This window comes from Mixophyes fleayi, chromosome 7, assembly GCF_038048845.1.
Source record: "Mixophyes fleayi isolate aMixFle1 chromosome 7, aMixFle1.hap1, whole genome shotgun sequence".
In the NCBI taxonomy this organism is placed as follows: domain Eukaryota; kingdom Metazoa; phylum Chordata; class Amphibia; order Anura; family Limnodynastidae; genus Mixophyes; species Mixophyes fleayi.
In genome coordinates, this window is record NC_134408.1 from 123,029,496 (window position 1) to 123,046,953 (window position 17,458).

General features: G+C 39.0%; 1 protein-coding gene across 2 annotated transcripts in view; it reads left to right on the top strand.

Annotated features, from left to right (window-relative positions):
- The first annotated feature begins 567 nt into the window (after positions 1 to 567).
- Positions 568 to 17,458, top strand: part of LOC142098105 (intelectin-1-like) — a 65,962-nt gene continuing 49,071 nt past the window's right edge. Inside the window, exons 1-6 of one of the 2 annotated variants that reach the window (XM_075180593.1) lie at positions 568 to 585; positions 675 to 732; positions 8,919 to 9,029; positions 10,120 to 10,367; positions 10,526 to 10,684; positions 15,905 to 16,025. In XM_075180593.1, the coding sequence (XP_075036694.1) occupies positions 583 to 585; positions 675 to 732; positions 8,919 to 9,029; positions 10,120 to 10,367; positions 10,526 to 10,684; positions 15,905 to 16,025 (700 nt within the window). In that variant the 5' untranslated portion in view covers positions 568 to 582. The remainder of the gene's footprint in view (positions 586 to 674; positions 733 to 8,918; positions 9,030 to 10,119; positions 10,368 to 10,525; positions 10,685 to 15,904; positions 16,026 to 17,458) is intronic. The other variant, XM_075180592.1, reaches the window with a different exon arrangement.

Here is a 17,458-nt window from a genome sequence, read left to right on the forward strand (position 1 = left end):
TTGCACAACAATCAAAAGCCCTATTCAATTTCTGGTTAAATGCTAACTAGTAATATAATTAATGTAACTATACTGTTATATGTGGACATGAATCTCAAACAACATTGTGTGCTATATAATCCTCATGTCAACATTTATAGACAATAATATTTACACATCATCCCAAATCGACTTCCCTGAGGAGACTGATTGTTTTTATTTCTATATCACTTATTTTCATACTTTCTCACACATTTTTATTTTCAAAATCTTTGCTGATTTTGAGCCCTTGTTAGAATACAATTGTTTTAATGTATTATGTAATAAACTTGCTTTTATATTAATGTTGCTAGGGGACTGGAGTGCCTCAGGAACCAACTTCTTTTTTGGGTGATTCATATAACAGCATGACTAAATACTAACTAGATAAGATCAATAAAATGGCTTTTCCAATGGTATCAATAGCTTACACATTCCTCTTTATTTACCAGATATTTGATTAAGATATTTGAACAATAACAATAGGAATGTGGGTGGTTATAAACTAGAGGATAAAAAGGAACATGCAGAACATTTAATATCATTCCACAAGACAATAAGGAAATGGTAAGACTCTAGTTACTGCTTACTTTACACCAGAGTGATGCAGTACTTATATTTGTAATATAAGTGTATTAATCAATGTTCCCATCTAGGAGATGATAGTGTACATGCTGGTGGTCCTGCTGGCTGTCTCTGGTCGATACTCATGTGGTGAGTCAAATACATAACGACTGGAAATTCTACACTATAGTCTATGGAAATTAGTGTCACTTTTATTTACCCTGAACCTCATTGTTTCTTTCCATGTCACCTTTGCTTTTGATTTCCTCCCTCAAATTCACCTACATCTTAATTTTCAAATTCACCCTTAAGTTATTTTCAACTGTGATTTAATTTTTCCACTTAGTTCTCCTGCATGATTATACAGTAAACACTGCAGACATGCTACAAGACTATAAATATATATTTGCAGTTAAGTCATACAGTATGTGTCCAGATTTGAATGGTCTGTTAATCCTACTTTTAAAACAACTGCTTATTTCATAATTACATTAATCCCAAAAACTTTCTCTTGCTGACACTGTGTAAATAATTTCCTCCTTGCTTTCCCCTAATGCTAACCCACATTTAAAAGTGGCAAGAAAAAAACACACCCCTTTATATGACGCTACAACATAAGCTAGCTAAATTTAATGTCCTATGAGACAGTTAAAATCCAAAGGGATTGGTAGTTGCCTATATTGTTCCCTCAAGCCAGGTAATAGTATCTCCAATCATTCAATGGTAAACACACCGTTGAAGGATATAGATAGGAAGCAATAACTCACATAATATCAAAGTATTTATTGCAAAAAATTATAATCATATCAGTAAAAATAGGACAGATCCTAAATAATAGTACATACAATTATGATCATTGGTATTCTATTCAATATTGCTTAAATAATTTCCTTATAAATACTATTATCTAATAATTTGCAACATGTATCTCCAGAACTTTTACAAATATATGCATATTAGACAGAATACTTGGAAACAGTTATGTTACATATGTGCACTTATTAAACAGAATAGTTTGGAATAGTAACATAATTAGAGCCTTTGACATGCCCTTCAGATGACACTAGATAAAAAGTACCAAACTCTAGATAAACCAATGATAAAATAATTCACAAGTTTTTTCACAATAAAATTGTTGATTTTTTTTCAATATAAAAGTCAATAAATATAGAAGATCCAAAAATGCATAGAACACACAATTATTTAATTTGTATTAGAAAGCTGGCAGCCAAGCGGTAACCAAGAGAGAGGCATAGTGAATATAAATTGGAACACAATTTGTTCATCCTAACCTATGATGAAGAGTAACTTGCTTGCGGCTTCTGCAAATAGGGCACACAAACACACCCCATTCCAGTCCACTTAATCAATATGTACGTCCCCGACTCATTTTGTAGGATGCCTCAATCCCCTGCTGTCAATGTCTGCTGATTCAGTCAGTGGCTGAGTGCAAACGTCTCCTCTCAGAACTTCAATGAGGAGCTTCTTCATCCCACATTATGATATGGTCAGTAATACAATCAGTCCATATTCCCAAAGTACAGATATCTACTTGTAAATTAAGGTGTGTGATACTTGTGCAGAATAATAATGAGCAATACAATTTATAAACAATAGTCTTATATTCATTACATGTATTCTGTGTTCCCTGAGATGAATTAAGTGAGCTGGAGGGCTTTAAGGGTTCTTGTAGCCCACCACATTCCTAAAGAAAACCTTGTTTTTTGTAAATTTTTTGCTAATTATCTCTTTTGTTCAGTACATAATGGTCTCTAAGCCTTCTGTCCAAGATCAAGTGTAGGTCTATCAGTGCCCATGGAGGTGAAACGTCACTGGGTGCTCGAAGTGCTGGAAGCTCCATATAAAATCCTACCTGAAAGTGTGGCTTAGCACTACAGGATAGAAGGCGGGGTTTAATTACGTGGGACTTTTAGATTTTCTCAGCACTTCACATTTCTTTTCTTGTTTGTGTTTCATGTTTTTCTTTGTCTAATGCAGGGGAAAAGGTGAAGAAAATGAAGGCCCAGAAAGCTTTGGCCCCAGTGGGGCTTTATATATCAGGGAGTTAGAGGATCATTGTGTGATGCCAGTCTTTTGTGTGGCATGTTTTTGGATGCTTGTGGACAGGGATGGCAGGTCAGACCGTTATATTCCTATCCCGCTGAAGATTTACAGTCTTGCCACTATGGGATGAAGGAATAGGACCAGGTCCCTGGGTAAACTCTGACTGAACCCTAGTCAGGACTGGATTAACCCGAAGTCTAACTGGGCTACAGCCCAGGGGCCTTGGGCATCCAGGGGGCCCTTGACAGAGCTCAGCAGCATTATCGATCAGGCTGAGCTCTGTCTCTGTTGTCCTTCTGCGGTGCTCAGAAATCTCCATAAACTTCTTATTTCAGTCTCCTGGACAAAACCATTTTACAATGCAAGGGGTGCAAATTAGCATTCTGTTTTGCACATAAGTTAAATACTGACTGTTTTTTCATTTAGCACACAAATATCAACTTTAAATTTCAGTGTACAAATAAGCTTTCAAGTATTTGTGTGCTACATGAAAAAACAGTCAGTATTTACTGGTAACTTATGTGCAAAACAGAATGCTAATTTTCACCCCTTGCATTGTAGCATGGTTTTGTCCAGGAGACTGAAATAAGAAGTTTCTTCAGTTAAGATCCTTAATCCAAGATGATTATAGCAAGGCACAAGTCTGGGGAAATACCATTGCAAGGGCATTAAACATCCCTCTGACTATAGTACATTTGTTTGTACAGATGTGGAAATAGTAGAAAACTACAGTCACACTGTTAGATCAGTTTGCCCTACTAAATTTAGTTTCCAAACAATAAGGACACTCATCCTTTAAACTAAAGCAAGGCCAACTGTGACATTGTGCGAGTTACAGAAGTCATTAGCTGCTTTGAAAGAAGATGTACATGGGAACAAGTCATTTCACAGAAACTACCTTTATAAGAGGGTCGCAAGGAAGAAGCCCTGGCTGAAAAACAAACACATATGCTTTGCAAATTGCCATATAGAAGATACTGCAGAGATGTGGCAGATGGTCTTTGTGGCCTGGTGAGACAAAAGTACATGGCGGAACTCAAACACTGTGCACTAACCAGATAACATCATCACAGCCTTGAATTATGGTGGTGGTAGCATCATGTTTTGGGAATGTTTGTCAGCAAAAGGAGCTGGCAATCTTGTCATGAATGAAGGGAAGATTGTTGTTGCTCATTACAGACAAGTCCTGCCCACAACCCCAGGGCCGTAACTAGGATTGTGCGATATGGACGACTGCCCAAGGCGCAACACTGACGGGGGGGAGCAGTTTAGGAATATTTTAGGTTCATTTGGTTAAAACTGAGGGCTAGGGGGGCGACATTTGACATTCTCGTCCCAGGCGCTAGAATTTTAAGTTATGGCTCTGCACAACCCTAATACCCTCTGCCAAATAGCTCAAATTGGGAAGGAAGGTTGTTGGCGTGTTGAAAAACATATAAATACTGCAAATAAAAAATATACATGTCCTTGAGTGGCCCTGTCTTAGACCTAGGGGTAAATGTAAGTTTCCCTTTACAAGGCAGCGCCGCTTTAAATTTAAGCGCTGAAGACGCCGAACTCGCGGGTGTTGAAGAACCCAGAGCTTAATACATTTACCCCCTAGTCTTAATCCTTTGGACAAAATATGGCAAAACGTCACAGATGCCTTTTTCACCACACCCCAACTTATTGGACCCTACGGAACAATTTTTCAAGTAGCAATGCAAACTATTGCTTTGTTTTGGTATTGAAACATATTAGAGCTTTATTCAGAAAGTCTATGAGATGTAATAACTGCCAGAGGCTGTTTAACTAGTATTGATTAAGGGGGAGAATATTGTAATCTTCCATTCCTTCTGGGGGGGACTCAAGATGTGTGCATAAAAAATGAAAATACTAGTCTATGAGAATCTTAAGTATGAATGAAGGAACAGGAACTACAGACTTTTTGATGGCCCAAGCTATAGTTTTTAAGCAGATTGGGACAAGTTCTCTTGCAGTATTTCCGTGTATGCTGTATTCCTTCTATTTTAACAAGATGCACAGTAACTGCCAATAGAAAGCAACCCACAGTATAATGCTACCAGCAGCACCCTTCATTGTCAGCAGTATAAGATTTGAGCCACACATGTTGAATTGAACAAGCAAGTATTTTGTCTCACCTGACCAGAATTTTTTTTACTGCAACACAACTGGGTCACTGTCATGCTTTTGGCAAACTCCAGACATCCTTTTACATGGTTTATTTTGAGTAATAGCTTATGCTTTGCCATCCTCGTCTATATGACTAGAGTTGAGCGGGCTCAGATTCCGCTAATCCGAGCCCACCCTAACAGTGCGGATCCGAACGGGATCCGAGCACTGTTCGGATATTTCCGGCGGGCAAAAAAATGAAAACGAGGCTCTGTCGTCCAAGTCTCGTGTTGAATCTCGCGAGGGGTGGGAGGGAGGGCCCAGAACAATTCCATCTTGTACCTCTTTTTTTGGCATTATGTGCTCAAGCTACCTCGGTGCAACCTTTTGGCCTAAAAACAATATTGTGAGGTGTTCAGAATAGACTGGAAATTAGTGGAAATGATTGTTATTGAATGTTATTGAGGTTAATAATAGCGTAGGAGTGAAAAAAAACCCCACAAAACTGTTTTTTAGCACTTTTTATGTTTTTGTCAAAATAAATCCGAATCCAAAACCTTAAAGCCGAACCAAAACCTTTCGTCGGGTGTTTTGCGAAACAAATCCGAACCCAAAACCTCAAGCAAATCCAAATCCAAAAAACAAAACACAAGACACCAAAAGTGGCTGGTGCACATCCCTATATATGACATTGTTTTGCAGTGTTATGTAGTTAACTGGTCAACCTTTAAGTGATTGTTGGCCTCTCTGTGTCATATCTTCAAAGTGTCCTTTGTTTGTTCAGAGAGTTTTGGGGGGGGGGAGGGGGGGTTCTAGGCAGCATCTGGTTGGTTTAATGTGCAGCTTTCAGTTCCTGGTAATTGGATCAACAGTGCCCACTGAGATATGCAAATTGAATATTGTTTTGCACCAATTTTTTAAATGTGTCCTCATTTGGGATTTTTTTTACAAGTGCAACATAGGGATTAAATACTTATACAAACAGCATATTTAATATTTTTTCGAAACATAAAACAGTCACATTAAAAAACTAATTTTGAGTGTCAATACTTTGAAGCAAAAATATCACATAAAAACAACATTTCAGTGTACGATTTGTTATTCTGTAAAAGTCAAGCTTCTGAATGATTTAGAAGGTAATGTACATACAGGTAGTGAACAAAAGAACTGAAAAGCCCAAAATATATATTCACTTACATATTGGAAATTCTCGATAGATTGCACACAGTATGAACACAAGTCCTCAGCTTCTGGCATATTGGAATGACACAACACATTGCAATATTACAAAACAAATCTCAGCACTTCTACTACCAACATCAATCAGATCTGAGAAGCTACATCTAATTGCAACCTTCATATACCCTTCACTCACAGCCAAGCATTGCAGGAGCATTTCTTCCAACTATTCTATTATCTCTAATCTTTAGACTATGGAATCCTGTATCACTGCTCATCCTCATGAGTGTAGCTCCTTGGTGAAGAGGAGTATGAGTCTGCCTGCTACTCCTGCCAATAGCCTCAACCTAGGAGCGGAAAAACTGCACTCCAAATATAGCAGCACCCTTGGTGAGAGTTTTATACTGCTCCAACATTCTCACTCCAGTCACCAGCACTCCAAATCTTGACAATTATTTCTTATAAGTTTTTAATAAGAATTGATTGTTGTTAAAACAAAATATGTCACTACTATACAGGCCATTTTTAATTGGCAAGTGCGGTCATTTTACATCCAATATTGTTTTCAACCGATAAACAAAACCCCAAGGACAGGTGCTCACATCATATAAAAATCATATATGGAAGAAAAGAACATATATAGATGCAGCCATCAATAAGGGAATTGCCAATCCCAAAATTTACAAGAACCCCCCCCCCAAAGATAAATAGTACAAACTATATGTATTCTTAACCTCCACAAAACCTTATCTGTCTTCAAGAAATATATATTTTTTAAAATATTATATATCAGAATCATTCTACGTACAGTCTAAAAGTGCCAAAAACAACATATTCTTTCTATTAGGTGTCATTATATAAATTCTGTACATATCACATATAAAAGGAAAAATAGTAAGGAACCTCAGCTGTGTAGTACCCCTCTTGAAAAAGGAATCTGTAACAAATCCACATCCAGTATTAATCTAGTTAGCTGGCCTGCAAGAGTTGTAAAAACTTGGAAAAACACTGTTTTCTTCAGTGCAAATGGTGCCCTTAATAATTGTAATAGTCTCACAAAGAGATCCTTTTCTGGGATAGTAGTATTAGATTGGCTTTGTTCAAAGCAATAGATTGTAATTGTCTGTCTCTCACAATAGCTACACTGATTGCCACCCTTTGCTCCAGGTGGGAAAAGCTGTTTCTCCCCTTCCCCAATAGAATCCTTTTCAAGCTCCTCACATACAAAGCCATTGCCAACTCCACTGCTGCCGACATCTCCCAACCTCATCTCTATTCACACTCCATCCCACCCGCTGTGATTGGCCAATGACCGTCACCTCTCCTACCCTCTGATTACCCCTTCTCATTCTGGCATCCAAGACTTCTCCCTCGCTGCCCTTCTCCATTGGAATGATCTCCCTCGCTCTATAAGAACATCCCCCAATCTGTGCAGCTTCAAACGAGCATTAAAAACCCACCATTTCTTAAAATCCTATTGGTCACCCACTTAACTACCAACCTTGTTGTTTACCTCTCTTCCCCCTTCCTCTCTCGCTCATGTGACTCTGTCCCCATGTCACCCTTTTGTCTTCAGTATGTGTGCCCCTCCTTTTAGATTGTAAGCGCCTTACAGCAGGGTCCTCTCTCCTCCTGTTTTCACCACTTTCAGATTTGCTCTCCAGTTACTCTGCCCACCTCCTTCTTGGGCCTTTTGCACACTGACTCCTCACATGCTTTTCTCTGCACCTTTCAGTGGCTCTTAACCTGTTAGCTGCGCCCACCCGCTTGGGCACAGGTTTCTAGCCTGTGCTGAATATCCCTCACTCTTTCAGCCTTTCTTTTTAGTTGTGCTTTCAGCTACCAGAGTTATAGTGTTACCGGTTAATTGCACCATGCTGTTTTACCTTGTACTGTCCTACTGTTTGCTCCTGTACGGCGCTGCAGACATTTTGTGGCGCCCCATAAATGAAAATTAATAATAATAATAATAATAATAATAATAATGCCATACAAAGGACAGTCAAAAGAGAACTCACAGTCTGTACTTCACCTTTTCAATGTGCTATCTCCATTAGTGAGATCTTGCTGTAGTTTCAGGCCCTTAAGTGGTCAATGGCAATTAATACCGCAGTTAAAAAGGCCTGGCTAGTGTCTTCAGCAACCAAGCTTATTAAATCAGAGTGAAATGGATCACTTCCAAGTGTTTAAAGCACTCCTGGCCACATTACCTAGGCTTACCATTAGCTATGTTAATTTCACACGTTCTGAATTCAAATACACATAGGGCTAGATTTACTAAACGGCGGGTTTGAAAAAGTGGAGATGTTGCCTATAGCAACCAATCAGATTCTAGCTTTCATTTATTTAGTGCACTCTACAAAATGACAGCTAGAATCTGATTGGTTGCCATAGGCAACATCTCCACTTTTTCAACCCGCAGTTTAGTAAATATACCCCATAGTCTCAATTAAAAGTCATGCTTCATGGTTATACCACTCTACTGTACACCTTTTCCCAGAGTTATTAGTAGAACAAATAATTTACAAACACCACTCATTATTCACCAGATGTCAAGCCATAGGTTACCAGGCCTTTATCCCAGTAAATGTGCCAAGTGGCTTGTCCCCTTTACCTGTGAATGTGGTCAGGAGGGGGTTTCCTGAATCGTCTCTTGATGGACCCTGCAAAGTCCTACAACCTGAAGAGAGAAGCTGACTGGGGTTGAGGCACTGTGTCAAAAGAACCCGGGAAATTTGAGACAAGTCTAATTGTGAGGTTTAACACCCCTCTCTTCCCCAGGGCATTTAGACACCAGGAGGTAAATGTATTAAGGTGCAATTTCTGCAGATCACCGATATTCAGCCACTTTGCAGGGCAAATTTAAAATGGCAATGTCTTTAAAGGCACATTTTGCCTTTAAAGACATTTGAATAAACAATGGCCACTGTCCATGTTAAAATAAAATATGTGTCATATGTTACATTTTCATATATTCCCAGATGACCAGTCCCTTCAGGAGAAGAAGCTGAGTCAATCAAACTACGTTGGGAGCAATTACTACAGTTATAGGAGCTGCAAAGAGATTAAGCAGTTTCAGTATGATGCTAGAGGTGAGCAATGTGATCACACAAATACACACATTATAGAAGTTGGGAAACAATATTACACAATCTCATAATCCTAGTGTGACACCTCCATGTGCATTACTGTTATTACAGGAGAGCCCAAATTTTGGGCAAACTTTTTTTGGAATGTTGCGGCTTTATTTCTGACTGTCAGTAAAGTTATTGACAGATACCAACTTTGAATTCACAATTACTAACATAGGGCCTGATTCAAGTCCGGACATACGCCCGTTTGCGAATCGTATCTTGCGTGAATTTTCACTATGCATGCCAATAAACTAAACTTACGCAATTAGATCCAATTGCACGAAATTCATATCTGCATATTTCTGACTCTTACGACCCCTTGTGACTAGAGAGGCGGAACAAAGGAGGGAAAGGGCGGAAAAACATAGTCCATGTACAGTAAGATTGTGCTCACACAGATGTGGCTAATTCAGATCCTGTGTGTAGTGTAAGTCGGGATCTTCAGCTGGCGAAATTTACCAAAGTCTCCGTTGTGAGCCTGTTAGTGTTTCCACTCAGTCGGCGATGAAGTCTTCGCTGTAATCAAGCTGGGGTAAATAGTGTCGGAATTTCCACATTAGTAATAGTGACTACCACCACATAGGGTAATGTTTTCCTGATATGAAAAATGCTACATGTGCCTATTTGGACTCACTGGAGCTTTCTCTGGTAACTTAAATGGTGAGTCTGAAAGAGCATGATTTTAATCATATATAGAGACTTGCCAACTTAACTCCTTCCACCCAATACAAAATGCTCTGCTCCTTTAATATTGCAGTTACCTGTTAATAATTAAGTGATTCTTAAAAATATATTACCCGTCAATTATTTACACTAGTAACTACAATAATAAATTAAGTGTGGAGTTTGTGAGTAGAGCATTTTGCACATAGTGAAAGGGTCATGTTGGAGGATAACATGGTACCAATGCAGATGTCAAACTTGTAATGAGGAAGAGTCCAAGTATGCTGGTGTTGATAAAAGGGATTTACTGTGTAATACATCCTTATAATATTACAGCACTCATTTTATTTGAGGGACAATAGCCATTGATGAATTTCCATTACAGATGGCATCTACACGTTAACCACTAAATATGGGGTGTCTTATCAGACCTTCTGTGACATGACCACCAATGGGGGAGGTTGGACATTGGTAGCCAGTATCCATGAAAACAATATGCATGGGAAGTGCACTACGGGAGATCGCTGGTCCAGCCAACAGGGGAACAATGCTAATAACCCAGAAGGAGATGGCAACTGGGCAAACTATGCCACATTTGGCTTACCAGATGGAGCCACAAGTGACGACTACAAGGTAAGAATGACTGATACCATGCGGCTCAAGATTCCTGTTATTATTTTATATTTAATTTGCATTATGACAGATCAGACGTTTTGCTGCTCATTGTCTGAAAAAATGAACGTTACTCTATCAAATGTTACATGCACAAATATTTTTTTCTATATGATCAGAATCCTGGCTATTATGATATAAATGCTAATGATGTGGGGATATGGCACGTGCCAAACAAGACACCAGTACCCGGTTGGAGGCATGCTGCCCTTCTACGATATCGCACCAATAATGGCTTTTTGTCTGCTGAAGGTGGGAACCTATTTAAACTGTACAAGGTAAAACATGAAACCAGAAATTAAATATTCTATTTTGTTTTTTATTATTTCTTTACATCATTCATCAGAATAAAAATGTGTATATAGTGATCAATGCAAATATCTGTATTCTTTAACCCCTTTAGTGCTTATACCTTAAAAGTGCTAAGGACAAGTCCCAATCGTCTTTAGCACTGTAGAAGTTGATATATGCATCTAACTTACTTACTAGTGGTTATATTGAAGTAAATGCTGGTGGAGGCCCAGTGTTACTGTCTGGCTTCTTAAACATGGCCACTGCATCTGCTTCTCTGCTTTGCTGCCATTGTTAGGTTCTTAGAGGGTCCCATTTTCATACCAAGCCGACCCTGTGGATAGTTCAACTACCTTTGAGGATCTGTTTTGCCACAAATCCTTGTAACTTGATGCTATCACCACCATACTTCACTGAGGGGATGGCGTTAGAGTGCATTGTTTGAGTTATGTCATACATGTCTCTTTTGCATTCAGTTCAAAAAGTTCCACTTTATCCAAATTTCTCCAATATCAGTTAGATGGCTATTTTCAGGCAAAGAATATGTTTTCTTTCATCCATGGCTTCTTCCACACCCATAAAGGCCCTTTTGTTGAACTGTGACCCATGTACATTTGTCACGGTTTATAATACCTTAGAAGCCACTGGTTGAAATTTACGCACCTGAACAGGGAGGCGCGGAGTCTAACACACCCCCGGTCTTAACCAGGGACCCCTGCAAGAAGGTATGGTCTGCGCTGCATGGGATGCGCAGGTCGCGGTTCTCCAAGTCAGTCACCAGCACAGTGGAGTGTAGACAGGAATGGTCGGATAATCCGGATTGAGCCAAACAGTAGCGCAGTACACAGGGATAATCAGAAGAAGTGTCAGGAACAAGCAGAAGGTCTAAACCAAACGGAGTGTGCAGTACTAAATCGAAATCCAGGAAAATAAGCCAAGGAACTAGCCAGAAGTCAGCATACACAAATGCAGAACAAATCTGGAAGTGCTGGAGCAAACCAATACTCTGGCACCCTAATGGTATAGCGTGATCCTTTTATAGGGAGGAGATAAAGGTGATTCAGCAGTCAGGACATAGCTGACTGCTGACAGGAAGCCCAGGAGGCGCATCCTGTTGCTAGGCAACGGGACACAATCATCTCTGCGCATATGCGTGCAGTGTGGGCCCTGAAACGGGAAACGCATTCCGTTGCTAAGCAACGGGACATGGAGAGTGGCACAGGAAGGCGACTGTCCCCTGCACTTAGGAGGAGTGATTTTTCATTGCAGCCACTGACCTTAGTCTCAAAGTTAAGACTCACAGTTGATAAGTTTAGTGGGGGCCTGAAGTATGCAATGTGGCTGTAATTTCATACTTTTGTACATTGGACTGCACTGAGCTCCGAAGGATGTCTTTACAATGGTCTTATGCGATTTTCCATGTTTGTGCCTCTCTACAGATCATATGTCTCACATGTTTGTAATGTTGTTGTTTCATCATGTCTCTAGCACAGAGTGGGATATATGTATTTATAAAATAATTAATAACAAGTGACCCACTAGTTTTTTACATTGGTGGAGTCAATGATCAAATTGTGTAATATTTAAGGTAGTGTATTGCACCTATGAAAAATGTAACTTTCATTTGCAATGTGGTATAAATGCTTTTTTTAACCCAATCATTTCTGTTTTTTAAAAGCTTAAAACATAGAAAAGTGGCACTTTTAATGAAGGTAGCAATTGTATCCTCTCACTCTCATGAATAGTTTAAGATATAAATGGATCTAAACAAATCAGTATTTTAGAAGAAAAACTGAAAAGTTTAAATGAAGAGGGTTGGGTCCAAGTAGAACTGGATTAAGGGGGGCCCGGGCACTTAAGACAGGGGGCGGGCCCTGGTTAATTTGACTAATTCATGAGCAGAGGATTGTGAAGCAGCTGCAGGACATACTTCCCAACTGTGCCTGACTGAATAAGCAGGACTGTCACTTAAATTCGGAACTGCCCCACCAGATTCGGGACAGTTGGCTGACTGTCCTGCTCTCTCCTACCTGTTCTTGCAGCTTTCACTGCTGTTGGTGTATTAAGCACAGTTGCTGCTTGTCTGTTGGGGCCCTACTTGGAAAAAAAGACTGCTACATGACATTTAGAATTTAGAAAGCTCCAACCAGCCCTGGCGTTAAATCACTAGCACCCACGTTTTATAATTAGTCATCGCCAATACTAACGCACGTCCCATGTGATTTGGGAGATAAGAGAATATGGCCACACAGAAGAGGAGGCGGGTACAGACATTGGGGATGGGAGGGAGGAACGGCCGCATGAAGAAAGGTGGCTGGTAATTTGGAATTCAAAGTGAAATTTCACTTCTCCCACCACGCACATTTTCTACAAAATAGGCACAGACTGCCTCTCCAAGGACAGTTCCAACGACTGAAATGTGGGCAGTAGGCATACAAACTTTGCACATTAAAAGTGTGTGTCTGCAAAGTTTGTGGTTCGCAAAATGAACACAGATTTATTGATAGTATTTTAAAAAAATTATAATAATAAAGTGAGATACTACCAAATACCAACCTTTATTTCCCTCTGAATCTAGTGTGCAGACTTATCTTGTCATGTAACTAAAATTACAGATAAGAGTTATCATTTATATTTAGGTGTGATAACCCGTGTGGTGTTGTTTAAAGTAACAAGTTGAAGTTGCACCTTACCAGTATAAGATATTTCTCTCCCTGGTTTCAATTCTTCGGATTTTCTATGCACCAGAGAGGTAAGGAGGTTTTTCCACAGACATTTAAGATGACAAAAGAATATTCTGAAATAATTTCCTTTTATTCAGAAGAAGAACTCCAATAAACATTTTAGAAATGCAGAACTATTTCTAAACAATATCTTATTTTACTCTAAAACCTTTAATTAATTGCAATACTATTATAGTTATTATTATTCTAATATCACTCTATCCTTACTTAAAAATCTATAGAATTATGTAAAAGTTCAATCAATAGTCAATATCACATATATTCATCCTACAAGATAAATGTAATTTTAGTACATAAGACAGATTGTGCACGTTGGTGAAATGTGAGGAGTTCAACAGTTGTAACTCTGAATCTGACGTTAATAACGGTTATCAGAACTGTATTATCTTCTGCAATATAATAAATACAGGTTTAATGTATATGGAGTCAATTTATTTGGTTATTGTCCGTTACTTTATTAGTTCCTCCTGAGTAATACTTTGTTGAACTCCAGTTATGTATGGATAGTAAATTATAGTTCTTGCTATGTATTCTTTTCTTGTGATAACATCGCTAATACATTAATGCAGCTATGTGGTCCGTTGATGATGGGCAGCACTAAAGTCTATGGAGAAGAGTGATCACTGAAGACCTCATATGACTGTTTATTATTCAATAATTCGGGCAGAGAAATAAATGTGATTAAATATTAATTAATTGATTCCCATAAAATGCTGCAATCATTGAATTAGTTTATAACAGTTCACTATTCAGTATTAGACAGAATAAATATGATGAATATGATATTGTTTCTTCCTATTTAGTGACTAATATTTCACAATATAGTGTATTAGCTCACGGTTACCATGGTAACTTAGGTCAAATGTGTTTAAAGCTGTTTATTTTACTCACTTACTGGACCCATTCATTGGTTTATAATTGATTCACTTCTCTATCACGGCTGAAGTCTTTATACTTTTATATCTGCGTCTGAAACATTCAGCAAGATATAGCAGTACTTGGTTGGTAGTCTTGTAAGTCACAATGTTTCTATATAATATTGCTCCCTTGTTTCTGTTCTTAAATGATTATTTCTTCTGTCACTCTTTTCTAATCTGCCACACATATACTTCTTCTCTGTCTATTGTCACTCCTCGGACAGTCTTCTCACATCTCTTCTGATCAACATCACTCTCCTCACACAGGGGTGCACGGAGGATTTTTCAGGGGGGGTTTCCTCCACCCCCGAAAAAATAAACAAACCCCATAGAGCATGCGCGGCAGCTCCGTACTATACAGGAGCCACGGTGCTGTCAAAGAAGTGTTCGCGGCAGTGCTGTATACAATACAGCACCGCCGCGGACGCTTCTTAGACAGCGCCGCGGCTGCTGTATGGTACAGTGCCGATATGTAGGGCACTTTTTTAGCGGATGGGGGGGTTTCTGGAGACCCAGAAACCCCCTGCGTGCGCCACTGTCACAGAACCAACTGCCACTTCCCTCACTGCAGGAATCAATTTATTTTTTAAAAAAAATCTTTTTAAACACTTAACAAATGTAACCACATCTAACTAGGCAGGTAGATGAACATAGCCATGAGTACACACATATATTTACATATAGATACAACCCAGGGTTTTGGGGTATTACATAGGCTCCACCTTGTTGATTGTAATAAGTATTTACATATGAAAATAAGGTTTCAGAACATCAGCATCGTTTATTTGTAAGGCTCCAGAAAACGCTGGACAGTCAGTATAACAAATCATGCAAATCATACATAAAAACAGAACAATTACATAGAAGGTTGCCACAGAGGGTAGAGGTCTTACAGTCTAGAGCAGTGATGGGCAAACTACGGCCCGCGGGCCAATCCGGCCCACTTAGAGGTTCTATCCGGCCCCCCAATATTTAAAAAAAATTCATTAAAATATGCATAAAATTATTAGGGCCGACCCTGTGTGTCAGAACATTCATTTTTATGTCTTCCCAGCTATTTCCTCCATTACACTTCATCCTCCTTCCTAAAAGGACACTTCGTATGTCAATCACTCAAACACCTGCCCGCCCCCTAATGGCTGAAAGTCATGTGAGAAGAGATGGGCTGGGCCATATACTAAGGCGGATTTCGATTGGCTGCTGTGTTGTCAGTTAATGGCTCACCAGAAAGACGGATCTGCACCAACCTGCTGAAATAAGTGCTGTGTCTGTACGATCGCTGCACTTATAGAGGTAACACTGCTATATAACACCCTCCCGTCCCATTCAAAATATTTGTATTATATATTTCGATATTTGAGTTTTTTAATAAATTATATTGGCCCGCCTAAAGTTTTTCTTTGTTATTTGGCCTGCTCCTGAAAAAGTTTGCCCATCACTGCCCTAGAGGTATGGTTTAGTAGTTTGTGCAGGCTTTGTAAATGGATTTAGGCTTCAACTGAACCTAAAATATGAGTATAACTCTACCTTCATTATATTCTTTCAGACATACCCAGTTAGATATAATATTGGCAGCTGCACAGCAAACAATGGCCCTGCGATACCTGTTGTGTATGATTTGGGAAATGCATTGAAAACAGCAAATTATTACTCACCGAACGGAAGACGTAAGTTTTTGACATTGTAATGCAGTGTGCTAAAATTGTAGCAAAATGAAAATACCTATTTCAGCATTTTATCTTGATGGGCATGTTGTCCTAAAACAGGATATGCTCTGCTGGACTTCAGTTTTACCTTTGTTGTGAGTGTGACCCTTACAATGAATCTTAGCTTAGCTTAAATGCAATGTAAGTTAGTACCACATTTCTGTCTAAATTCTACCAAACCCTCGATCCAACCAAACTATGCTCCATTCTGTCTGATCAGATCACAGACACCTTGTCACAGAGGCCACGCCCTTTCAATTCTGTATCCTGGGAATGTCATGACTATTGAATGGAATGAAAGTGTGAGCGTGGGAAGTTCACTCTGTCGCTAATATTTATACATTCCCAGAAAATTTTCAGATGAATATAGAAGAAATAATAAGAGCACAGAGCAACAAAATGATTTTAAAAAAATGTGTTGCATATAAAAATGTAATATCAGACTTACAGTATTGTTAAAAGCTCGAATAACAAGCAGATAACGTAACTGATAGGCTGGAAATCAAGATCATCTAATTGAGAACTCATCCCCTACAATTCTCAATGGGTTTCTGGCAAAATTGCAATTTTTGGAGTAGTAGTAAGAATTCCTTTTAAAGCACTGCTGGCTAATTGGGTCTGAGCTGGGTGATGTCATCAGTTTAAAAAAAACAAATGATGTCTCCCAATGCAGAGCACAATAGAGACAGAAAAAAGCCGCAAAACACAATTTCTATAAAAGAATTAAATGAAGAAATATAGGCACTCGAGAACCGTCATATCGATTAACCAGAAACTGGTAGTGTAAAACTGACAGCAGTGTAATCTATGACTAGAGAGTGTTGTCGCTGTCCAATCAGTTCTGTGTAGGGAGAAATCATCCGGGTTAGACCTCCAGATGATGCTTCCTGCACAGAGTGTCAAAGGATATCAACAAAAACAACATTGTGAAAATAACTAATATACACAGAGCATCTAGTAATCAGCAGATTTTATATGGAATGGGACAAGTACAATTATCAGGCTCACACAGTGAAAGTAAAAACATTTCTCATCACACAGTATGCAGTGGAACTCTTGTTTATCTTGAACAATACAGCAACATTTAGTTCTGTGTTTTCTGTTCAGATTTATATGCAACTAGGCATAGAAAAATCTTTAACGAGTGCTCAAATATTCAATATCATTCAATATTTAACTATTTTAGCGCCAGAGATCTTGTGAGTTTTTGGAGTGCTCAAATATACCAAAATGCACAGGTGTACCTAGGGCGACTCTACCACTAGGCGACGTAACGACAGACGCCTACAATGTAAAGGTTTAGGGGGAGCCTAATGAGTGACATATTGTCATTGGGTGCTGGTCGCTGACATTGAGGAGCAGCATGCGACAGATTCTTAACAATGTATAACTAA